Source organism: Carassius gibelio, chromosome A14, assembly GCF_023724105.1.
Source record: "Carassius gibelio isolate Cgi1373 ecotype wild population from Czech Republic chromosome A14, carGib1.2-hapl.c, whole genome shotgun sequence".
In the NCBI taxonomy this organism is placed as follows: Eukaryota; Metazoa; Chordata; class Actinopteri; order Cypriniformes; family Cyprinidae; genus Carassius; species Carassius gibelio.
In genome coordinates this window covers 24,311,809-24,323,479 of record NC_068384.1, presented here as the reverse complement: position 1 = coordinate 24,323,479, position 11,671 = coordinate 24,311,809, and the positions used below count along the sequence as shown (strand labels likewise).

At 37.7% G+C, this 11,671-nt stretch overlaps 1 protein-coding gene across 1 annotated transcript; it reads left to right on the top strand.

The window, feature by feature from the left end:
* Positions 1 to 425: 425 nt before the first annotated feature.
* On the top strand, positions 426 to 3,139 carry LOC128026932 (leukotriene C4 synthase). Its single transcript, XM_052614208.1, has 5 exons — positions 426 to 849; positions 1,439 to 1,538; positions 1,656 to 1,726; positions 2,342 to 2,423; positions 2,498 to 3,139. The coding sequence occupies exons 1-5, from the start codon at positions 789 to 791 to the stop codon at positions 2,646 to 2,648; spliced, it is 465 nt and encodes a 154-aa protein (XP_052470168.1). The 5' UTR covers positions 426 to 788; the 3' UTR covers positions 2,649 to 3,139.
* The last annotated feature ends 8,532 nt before the right edge of the window (positions 3,140 to 11,671 follow it).

Here is an 11,671-nt window from a genome sequence, read left to right as displayed (position 1 = left end):
GATTTGTTGTCTTCAGTCCAACCGCTGACGGCCGTCAATCAGACGTAAAGATAAATCATGGATTTTACGGGAGTTCAACATTTTGCGCGAAATTGTTTTCATACAAAGTCAATGCAAAGACGCGATCAGACTATGGATCAGACGTGTCCTCGCGCGGGTCTAGAGACGTGATGCCCCGCGTTTGGCTTGTGTGCCACATAATACTAATCTTGTTGATCGTTATAATAGAATACGTTTTCTGTAAAGATACAAAGCAAATAAACTGAGTAAAACACAAGCGAGATCGCTTTCTAGTTGAAGTTTGTCACGAAGCTACTTCCGCATTTGTCCACGAAACTGTTATCATGTGGTTTCTACGTCAGAATTTTCTCATGATTTACAAATAGTTGAAAACATTAGAGATATTGTTAGTAATCAGCTGGACAAAATATATAACATACTAGCAAATATATTTACTGCAAATATCTTACAAATTGTACATTTAAGGGGGCAAGGCAATTTTTGTTCCGGGATTGTAAAATTTGTTACTTTTACACCAGATGTTTCATGAAATTGTAAAAAAAAAAAACTGATCATTAATTTTTTTCCAAGCTTAATTGGGTTGGTGTTTCCCATTTACCTTTTGTAAGTGCATGCCTCACATAGCATTATGTCCTGAAAAATCTTAATAGTAGTGATGTGGGTTATATTCATGTCCCTCCCACCCTAGTCGTGCTAATGTAAGTGACTGAATAAAAAACCTCCTGTGAGTGTGGTTTGATCAGAGATAGACCTCACTGTCCACAGACATGATGCTGGAGCAGGTCGTGCTGTTAGCAGCCGTCACAGTGCTGGGACTGCTGGAGCAAGGTAAGTACCACATGATTGTAGATGCTCAGTCAAATCAATATTCGTCAGTTTTCACGGTCACATGAGTGCCGCTCGTGCGGTTCTCTGCATGAACGGACTGTAATTGGTAGCAGTGAGTTGGACTTTAGCTACTGTACTGATAATTCTCTTGATTTAGAGTTGTCATGTTGGCAAGCCTTGCAAACAGTGGCTGATAAAAATAATTAATCCTTATACAGAGAGAGTTTCAGGCTTGATCGAAACAAATGTTCCAATTGGATAAATAGCCTACACTCTGTGAGATTCCCTATGATAGTCTACCACTCAAATTTACGCTTTTTAAAATAATAATATGCATTGAAATTAGTCTGACAAATTTATTTCTGAGCGTCTTTTTCTGTAGCTACTAAAAGAATAGTTTTTTTTCCAACAATACAGATTGTCATATTTAGACTACCCCCCTCACTTCCCGCGTTAAAGAGGATGGATACAAATTTTAATGCAAAAGCAAACGTTCGGATTAAGAACAGGAAATTTGGCAATGTGTGTTGGGAAATTCTTTAACTTCACAATCCGTGTGCTGTGGTAAATGTGTGTACCGTCCTGTCAGCGTACTTCTGTCTGAAGGTGATCCAGGCGAGGAGGAAGCACTCGGTCTCCCCGCCTGCCACCTCCGGACCTCCGGCGTTTGAGAGGATCTTTCGAGCCCAGTAAGAAAAGCATGGCATTTATCATCCGTCAACTGAATAAAGACTCTTATGACTTCACTCAGAGGAGTGTTGATCTCGACAGGCTTGGTCTCATTTGTCATATTCTTGTTTTGCCAGAGCAAACTCTTCTGAATATTTCCCCATATTCGTCTTCTCGCTTTGGCTGGCTGGAGTTTTCTTCAGTCAAGGTGAGTTTCCCTGAAATGAAAAACTGAGAAAAACCAATCTGTGCTCACAGAACATATTAATATATCATGCTAAAATGCGACAACCCGACTTTATGTTTGTGGTATTAATAAGACTAGCTTGATGTGCTCGCAAATATCACCTGCACTCTGAAAATGCCTCGATTTATTTACAGAAAAAAATGGTTTGAAAGAATAAAAACGCCGAGATGTTTCTTCAGGCTGCTCTGTCTTGATGGTTTTATTAGGGGTTAAACCAGACAAGTCTTCAAAGGGGAACTTTCCCTTGTGAGAAGTGTACACATAGATTGACTTTTTGCTATAAGCCTATAAGATGAACAGTGCTCTCGCATTGGATTTCACCAAAATCTCACAGCTCAGAGTTGCATGAAAGCAAAAAAAAAAAATAATAATAATCCCATGAAAATGTTTTATGTAAAACACTGGCGTTCTGCCACAGTTGTGCTCTTCCCAAACACCTCCATTCAGAATTAAAGGAATAAAGTAAGCTTAAACGGATGTGGTGATCAATATTAGCTTATGTAAAGCATCATTTGACTATAGGGTTTAGTGATCTGAACTCATCCAGAATATGACACAATGAATGTCTCGCTCCAGCACTGGCCGTGTTGTTCGGGCTGCTGTATCTTTATGGACGGTATCTGTACTTCCACGGCTATGCAGAGTCTGCTCAGGGCAGGTGAGTGCTCGGAGACTGCGGTTGTGTTCATGTTTGTCCAGTCGTGTTCCTCATCTGTTCCTGTCCGCTGGCAGACTGGAGCCGCTGTACTTCAGTGCAAAGATGCTGTGGGTGCTGATCGCTCTGGCCGGGCTGGGGGTCCTCTGCACCCTCACACAGGCCTATCTGGGACTGGACCTGCTGCACTCCTTCAGTCATGTTCTGGGCCTGACCGAACACTCATGAAAGCTCAAGCGCTGGAGGTCTGCAGGAGGCTGCTTCAGAGGACCTAAAAACACTTGACAACAAAAACGGGTTTTTTTTTCTCCTCTAAAGAAAGAAGGTATTCATTTTGTCCATCAAATGGAAACATCTACAATGTACTCGTGCAAAACAATCAGTTATTCAAATGGTTGCTTCTAGAAACATTACTGTTAGTTTTCCAAATGTAAAAAAAAACGTAATATTATTGCGTTTATTTTTAAATTAGAAGCTTTTAATTGATTTTTGTATTAGCTAAGTCATTGCACATACGCATATCCCAGGAGAATTATGTCTTGGTTGCCAATATTGTTTTCCTCAAAGGATGCATTAGAGGCTTTTGATAGCATTGATAACGAATTTGTTTATGCATCATAAATACAATGAAACAATTAAAATTTCCCTTTTTGAATAATTTCACAAAAATAACAACTTGACTGTCAATGATGCACAATAAAAAAAATATATACTCCCAAGTGATATTTACTGTGGTGTTTATTCATTTTGAGTATGTTTTCTTCATACATCACTTCTCATGTTTTTCACTGACGGTGTGGCTCCATTGGTAAACCAGTACATTAACTTTAGAAATGTCTTAGACAACACTACTATTTTTTCTTTTATAGTCCTATGTTATCTGTTAACTGGTAATGTGTAAATGCATGCATTTCTAATCTATACACATTTATGGAAATCAAAGACTAGACTGATGTTTGACAGACTTCCCATAAAAAATGTCACGTCCTAAAATGTTTGATTGAATTAAATCTGTGTATAGTGTTTTGTATATTCGGCCACAAGGAGGCGCTACGACTTTGTACGTCAGTGTCAGTCTCTCTCTCTCTCTCCATCTTTTTCCTACATTTCCAGTTGTTCTTCTCTGTCGAATATGTCATATTTTATTAAACAAATTTTTATTTTTCCAGGATATTTATTTTGACCAAGAGCTGTAATAGTAAGAATTGTTTTAAGGGTTAAGTTAACCGAATGTATGCAAGATATGAAAGGCCAGATAATCAGTCATTTCCATCTGTTACATTCTGACAAAACAGAGATAATGTTATCTGGACAAAAACCTGTAAACACAAGTTCTCAAAATATAATTTGCATCAAGACAGTAGTGTTACTTCCTCCTGTGGGTGTGTGTGTGTTTTTTTAAGACAGCTACTTATCTTTTGAAAACCACATGTTTGTTACATGTTTGCACGTAACCAGAACAGCCTTCTTCCATCTTCGATACATCACACTATTATCACAGTATTATTATCTCTGGGCTTGGTCTTATCAGTGACAGGATGCAGACAGCTAAAGGTGTCATGTCTGCACCTCGGTGACACTGAAAGATCCACCGCTTCACCGGCCCAGTGTCACCAAAGTGAGCGAACACCTACATGAAATGAACCCCAATGTTCTTATATTAATAAACTACGTCATCTGTAATTCATCTGAAACAAATCACTGAACATACTGCAGTGCTGGACACTAAACCATTTTCATGGGTAGATTTCACACATAATTGCAAAGAACTAGCAAGTAAACAATGACTATTATTTAAAAAATAATCCAATAATCTTGTATGTACAATCCTGTTTTACAGTGTGGTGTACAGTGTGTGAGAAGCAGCAGGGCCCAGAGGAGCCCTCTCTCTCACTTGAACACACAGGTGCAGGTTCTCCAGCCTCACACGGATCCAGCTTGACCTGGACGCTCGGAGAGGAAGCTGTGTCTCTGGCCAACAGGAAAAAAATCAGATGGGATTTTTGCTGCTTCCTGTTGCAGGAAACACATTCAAGGATGCAGAGGGATGTGTGTGTGTGTGTGTGTGTCTGTGAAAGAGAATATGTATTAAAACACAGAGTGAAAAGTTTAACACAAATATTAGTTTCTCTAGAGAAGTGTTCAAGTATAAATTGGCTGTAAACATGTTTATGCATTTATTAGCATATTTATGTATCAGTTACACTTTATATTAAGGTTCTCTTTGTAAAGTGTTTATGAAGTTGTTTAATTAATTAATTACTTGCCTTTACAAATGCATTAAAACAGTGCCTTGTATGCAGTAATCTTTTTTTTTTAATGATGACTTACATATGTGCCAAATAGTGATGTTACAAATGCGTTATTTACTTATGCTTTATTTACTAAATTATACTTTCTTGGAATCAAAATATTTAAATATGAATTTATTTGATCCATAATTAATTTAATATCCTGATGCAAAAAAAAAAAACTATAATGGGATTCTCATCATTTTTCTTTACACGTATTACCTGTGTTCCTTAAAAACAGTGACCACAACTTATTTATTAATGAGATATTAATGAGTAATCGTTTAATTCCAATATTGGTTACATGTGAATCTAATCACTTATTCATGAGTTTTAAACCTTGCCAGTAAAAGTGCACTTTAATGAAAGATAGACACTTGTGAACCATTTATTTGTGTTTTAGAAATATTAATAACCTGTATAATAAAATAAACAGTAATGACCCTTAACACAAACATCTTGAACTCTCACTATATTAATCAATCTTTCTGCATCATGACATCAATAATAAAATGGTTTTGATTTTAATAAACATGAGTAAGAATATAAGTATTTATAAGATGGGAATTTTTCTATACTCACAATTAGATTTCTGAAATGAAAACTAGGGACATTTATAGTTTGGTGGTCAAAACATTGAAATTTCACTTAAAAATGGGGAAAATACATTTTGTTTGTTTTTATTTCTGTTTATGTGGTTTCTATATGCTTTATATTATAATTAATAATTATTGTGATGTTTGGGGGTCAAACCGACCCTAATTGGTTTTAATACAATAAACTAAAAAAAAAAATATATATATATATATATATATATATATATATATATATATATATATATATACACAGTATTGTTCAAAATAATAGCAGTACAATGTGACTAACCAGAATAATCAAGGTTTTTAGTATATTTTTTATTGCTACGTGGCAAACAAGTTACCAGTAGGTTCAGTAGATTGTCAGAAAACAAACAAGACCCAGCATTCATGATATGCACGCTCTTAAGGCTGTGCAATTGGGCAATTAGTTGAAAGGGGTGTGTTCAAAAAAATAGCAGTGTCTACCTTTGACTGTACAAACTCAAAACTATTTTGTACAAACATTTTTTTTTCTGGGATTTAGCAATCCTGTGAATCACTAAACTAATATTTAGTTGTATGACCACAGTTTTTTAAAACTGCTTGACATCTGTGTGGCATGGAGTCAACCAACTTGTGGCACCTCTCAGCTGTTATTCCACTCCATGATTCTTTAACAACATTCCACAATTCATTCACATTTCTTGGTTTTGCTTCAGAAACAGCATTTTTGATATCACCCCACAAGTTCTCAATTGGATTAAGGTCTGGAGATTGGGCTGGCCACTCCATAACATTAATTTTGTTGGTTTGGAACCAAGACTTTGCCCGTTTACTAGTGTGTTTTGGGTCATTGTCTTGTTGAAACAACCATTTCAAGGGCATGTCCTCTTCAGCATAGGGCAACATGACCTCTTCAAGTATTTTAACATATGCAAACTGATCCATGATCCCTGGTTTGCGATAAATAGGCCCAATACCATAGTAGGAGAAACATGCCCATATCATGATGCTTGCACCTCCATGCTTCACTGTCTTCACTGTGTACTGTGGCTTGAATTCAGAGTTTGGGGGTCGTCTCACAAACTGCCTGTGGCCCTTGGACCCAAAAAGAACAATTTTACTCTCTTCAGTCCACAAAATGTTCCTCCATTTCTCTTTAGGCCAGTTGATGTGTTCTTTGGCAAATTGTAACCTCTTCTGCACATGCCTTTTTTTTAACAGAGGGACTTTGCGGGGGATTCTTGAAAATAGATTAGCTTCACACAGACGTCTTCTAACTGTCACAGTACTTACAGGTAACTCCAGACTGTCTTTGATCATCCTGGAGGTGATCATTGGCTGAGGCTTTGCCATTCTGGTTATTCTTCTATCCATTTTGATGGTTGTCCTCCGTTTTCTTCCACGTCTCTCTGGTTTTGCTCTCCATTTTAAGGCATTGGAGATCATTTTAGCTGAACAGCCTATCATTTTTTGCACCTCTTTATAGGTTTTCCCCTCTCTAATCAACTTTTTAATCAAAGTACGCTGTTCTTCTGAACAATGTCTTGAACGACCCATTTTCCTCAGCTTTCAAATGCATGTTCAACAAGTGTTGGCTTCATCCTTAAATAGGGGCCACCTGATTCACACCTGTTTCTTCACAAAATTGATGACCTCAGTGATTGAATGCCACACTGCTATTTTTTTGAACACACCCCTTTCAACTAATTCAACTAATTGCCCAATTGCACAGCCTTAAGAGCGTGCATATCATGAATGCTGGGTCTCATTTGTTTTCTGAGAATCTACTGAACCTACTGGTAACTTGTTTGCCACGTAGCAATAAAAAAATATACGAAAAACCTTGATTATTCTGGTTAGTCACATTGTACTGCTATTATTTTGAACAATACTGTATATATATATATATACCCACAAAAATTAAACAGTAAATATGAAGAGCTGCATAATTCATAATTAGATCTGCATCATTTGTCAGTGTGTGTTTACAGTATGTTAGTAAAAGGGAAAGTGATAACACACATAATAAAACACAATAAAGTGTTGTTGAGTGTGTTTGCAGGCTCTTCTGAACAGCTTAGTAAAGTATTGCCCTTGTATGAGTGAAGATGCTTTACAAAACACCCAGAGCATATCTCAAGCTGTTATATAGATGTTAATTTGGTTTGTGTATATATATATATATATATATATGCAGTTCCAGATTTGAGACAGATTTGGCTTGCAAAAATGTACACAGCTAGCTACTTTTTAAATTCTGGCAATGAAGAACAGTGCTTTCACAAAATAATTTCCTTGCTAATAGAGCATCTACGAGCAGGTTGTCAGCCAAACCCTGGAGGATCCCACGGGAAACTACAGCTCATTAAAAAGAGGAAATGATGGATTTGATTCTCAAAATTTTGGCAGGTGAGTTAAACTGATCTGGGCTGAAATTATTGTATTAAAACGTAACTTTATTGATAGCAACAATCATTTTTCATACTCTGTACATAGAGTCCAGCTCAGCGTCTGATTTAAAGCACACCGAGCGAGGCTCGTGCTGATGTGGGACGCTTCACATCTCTTAAAGAGACTCTTAACGACAGAAGAGCAGCACAGCTGATCGATGCTTGACGGTCCAGGAAAAAAATCCTCCTCCACCAATGCAATACTGCAAAACACACTCATATCAGTCTGATAACCTTCGTAATATTATGATTTGTTTAGACCAAAAACACAGACAGATACTGACCAAAGCGTGACTTACATGTTGAGGATTGCACATGGCCAATGCATATTCATGTTGTGAATTTTCTCAATGCAATATAGAGTTCAGTACTTCCAACAGACGGTCCACATCAGTTTGCAGTTGAATCTTTGACTGCTGGGTCACATTTCACTCTGACACTGTCCAGATTCATCCTAATCATCCACAGAAAACACTTTAAAAATGATGCATTATTTTTATTTATTTTTTTTTTTGGTTAAAAAGGTTTTCATCATTGATTAATGGAGTGATAATGCTGAAAATTCAGCTTTGCGTCACAGGAATAAATTAAATTTTAAAATATATTCAAACAAAAAACATATTCCAAAGTCCACTCACTTCTGTATTTTCTACTGTATTTAATCTTCCAGAGTTCTTCCCCGGCGAGCCGCGTTTCTCTTTGATATCCAGACAGCTGCGAGCGAGGGCTCTCAACCGAACATGATATTGTCTGCTTCTGGGTTTCTGAAGGTGCTGTTTATAATAACTGGCTTTGGGCCGACAGACAGCTCTCATAACACTCAGCACTGCAGCATTTCCAGCTGTTTGTTGATGATGTCTGATGAAGATTTCTCTCTTCTGTCCAGCCTGACAGCGTGTGCAGCTTTATCTCTCATCCGAGCTTGAAACTGTCTGTAAAACTGACTTATTGTGCACCGTTGTGTCAGTGTGTGATCATTGAAATCAGGGAAATGACAATTACTGAAACTCCAATAATACATCATCATAGTCTGTTTACTTTTTCAGCAACTAATCAGCGATGTTATGGAACATTATTTATGTTCTCCGCATTTGCTTTTGCCACAACAATATGTGAAATGTGCATGTATTTGTGAATGTGATGAATGCAGCAGGGCTCTGGGCCATTGGCCTAAAACAGTGTTTTTAAATCACTTCTGATAGCTTTAGTTATTTATTTTAAGTCAGAAAATTAATTAACATCCCTGAACCAAACTAAATACATTCATACCAAGAACACTATTTCATGGGTTAAATCAGGTCAAAATATCTCTCCAACACAAAACTGTGTTTCGTTTTCATGTTGTCTTTTATTTATTTAATTATTTTATATATTTATTGATTTAGCTCTTCACCACTTGCACATTTGTGATGTGTACAATGATACATTTTTATTAGAAACAATTAAAGCACCTCCGCAGGAAATGAAAATGACTTTCCAAGAGTTTCTCTTCTCTTTAAACCAGCATAAACTCATTTGCTCAATCTGTTAATGCTCTCTTTGGTGATCACGTGTCTCTTAAAATGAAGATCCAGGTCAGTAGTTCAGCTGCATCCCGCCCTGAATCACACTCCCCGTGCCAGCATATCTCTGTTTATGGATCGGCTGACAGATTTGTCTCAGGGCTCTGTCCTCAGGATGGTTTTATCGTGTTTGAGTCATGTCAGCGGTGGAGTGTTTAAGAGGCTGTGCTCTTGTTTCGACAGGATCCTGAACACACAACGTGTCAGTCTCTCTTCACCCTCAGAGAGGACCTGAAGGTCAGCAGCAGGTTGCAACAAACCCCTTAGAGCAGTCTTGACAATACACTTACCTTTATTATTTCAAGAGTTCATCTGCTTCTTTCAATGAAGGTAAAGCAGGTTTGGCTGGTGGCAGACGATCTGAGCGCAGAAATCGACAGTAGGCCTATTAGACAAATAAACTCTTCCTTTTATTCAAGGGGTTGGTTGCATTGGGCACATGAGTGCTCACAGGTGAACTGTGCTATAAAACTGAATGGCAAAGCAAGCATTTTTTTTTTTTACATTCATTCTTTTATCACAAATGGTAGACATGGACTTTTCCATAGTATGGAAGTCAACCACTTACCGACATTCTTCAGAATATCTTCTTTTGTGTTCAATAGATGCTAAAACAGGTTTGGAACAAGTGCACACTCAGAAAAAGGGTAAAAAAGATGTCACTGGGGTGGTACCACACACACACACACACACACACACACACACACACACACACATATATATATATATATAGAGAGAGAGAGAGAGAGAGAGAGAGAGATAATTGATGTACTAAGGTACTAATATGTACATTTTAGTACTGATATTCTGATATTCCTCTTTTCTTTTGCCCTCAACACTCAACACACAAAAGCACTTGCTCCTGTCTTTTCTTCATCTCCAGTTCAGTTCTGCTGGACTGTGTCCCTCTGAAATTAGGTTTTGGGATTGTTGCTGTTTGTCTTTTGTTGTTATATGCTGCGAGACAAAGTGCTTGACAGGAGAGCTTGTTTGTCAGATGGACACTGTTTGTTCACAAATCCATCTGGAGTTAGGAGTGGTCTGTCAGGAATGTGTTGAGAGATTGTTCAGCATTCCTTCCAGGCCTCAGATGAGACAAACTGACCTCAAGCTAGTGAAACTTTCTTTCACCGTTTCCTCTCCGTCTGCTGAAAACATCAACAACACGCAGCAGTTCGTCTCTGCCGGTGCTTTACTATTGTTTGAGCTGTACAATGATGTTTAGATCCCTCATCCTAACGTGGAGGAGGGGGAAAACCCAGGTCAGCGGTGCGAGGCCTATGAAACACACACACAGAGAGTGTGTCGGGACTGTGGTCTAATTAAATTCACATATGACATTTTGAAGAAAACCTCAGTGTAGCAATGTGGCAGCCAGAGACCGGATATTCTGGGACCTTTCATTTTCTGCTTTTCATTTGGAAAACATCACAAGTAATTGCATTATATTTTTTCTTTCACACATGCATGTGTGATATTTCGAAACACAGTGAGACAGTGAGTGAGACAGATACACTTCACTATCTATTCTTTTCAGTCTTTAGCTTTGATGCTTCTCACCATTCACATGATTATTATTATTGAAAAATAGATCCTTATATGTGAATCTCATATTTCCCAGGTCATATTTCACCTCCCCCCCCAAAAAAATAGTAAAAAAGAATATATATTTTGATTTTTTTTTTCATTAAAAAGTTTCTTTCTTTCATCTTTTTTTTCCTCTCTTTTTTTAAAGGAATTTGATTGTGGCGTCTGTTTCTACCCAGTCTAAACAAATTACACAAAACTCTCAGTCTATATCCTTCGTGACCTGCAGAAAGTGACTGAGAGTGAAGGGGAGAAAGCAAACGAAAAGAAAAGAAATAAGAGAACGTGAATAGTCAAACTCTTGGTCAGTGTTTGGTCCAGATGAAGTTAATTAGGAAATAGAGAGAGGATTATGTGTGAAAACCAAGCCTGTTTATTTTAGAGATAGTCATGGTTGACATGAAGTGACCTCTGACCCCTGAGAAACACATGCGTCCCCGATCATGAGCAGAAGATCACACATTAATCTGAACTCAAGAGTTAATGCCTCTGATCTCCCAGCTGCTGTCTTTGAACACGACAGAAGAGTCTGTGCGGTAACACCTCGCTCTGTTATCATGCAGCTCCACGTTATCACTCTGGGAAAAGCTTTTATTGGCTCGCAGCAGGTAATGGGATAGTTTATGTAAGGAGACCCCCATGTTGAGGGGAAGTGGGGGTCTGCAATTTCCCCCTTTCACCATCCTCTTTTCATTGGCTACAGTCCTTCAATAACATATACTTTATTATCCTCCTGCTTTTACAACCAGATCCATTGGGAATAGATTGAAATTATATATA

Coding starts and splice junctions, on each gene's coding strand:
- LOC128026932 (XM_052614208.1), top strand. CDS start 789: ATGATGCTGGAGCAGGTCGTGCTGTTAGCAGCCGTCACAGTGCTGGGA. Junction 850..1,438: donor GCTGGGACTGCTGGAGCAAG/GTAAGTACCACA, acceptor CCGTCCTGTCAG/CGTACTTCTGTCTGAAGGTG. Junction 1,539..1,655: donor GAGAGGATCTTTCGAGCCCA/GTAAGAAAAGCA, acceptor TTGTTTTGCCAG/AGCAAACTCTTCTGAATATT.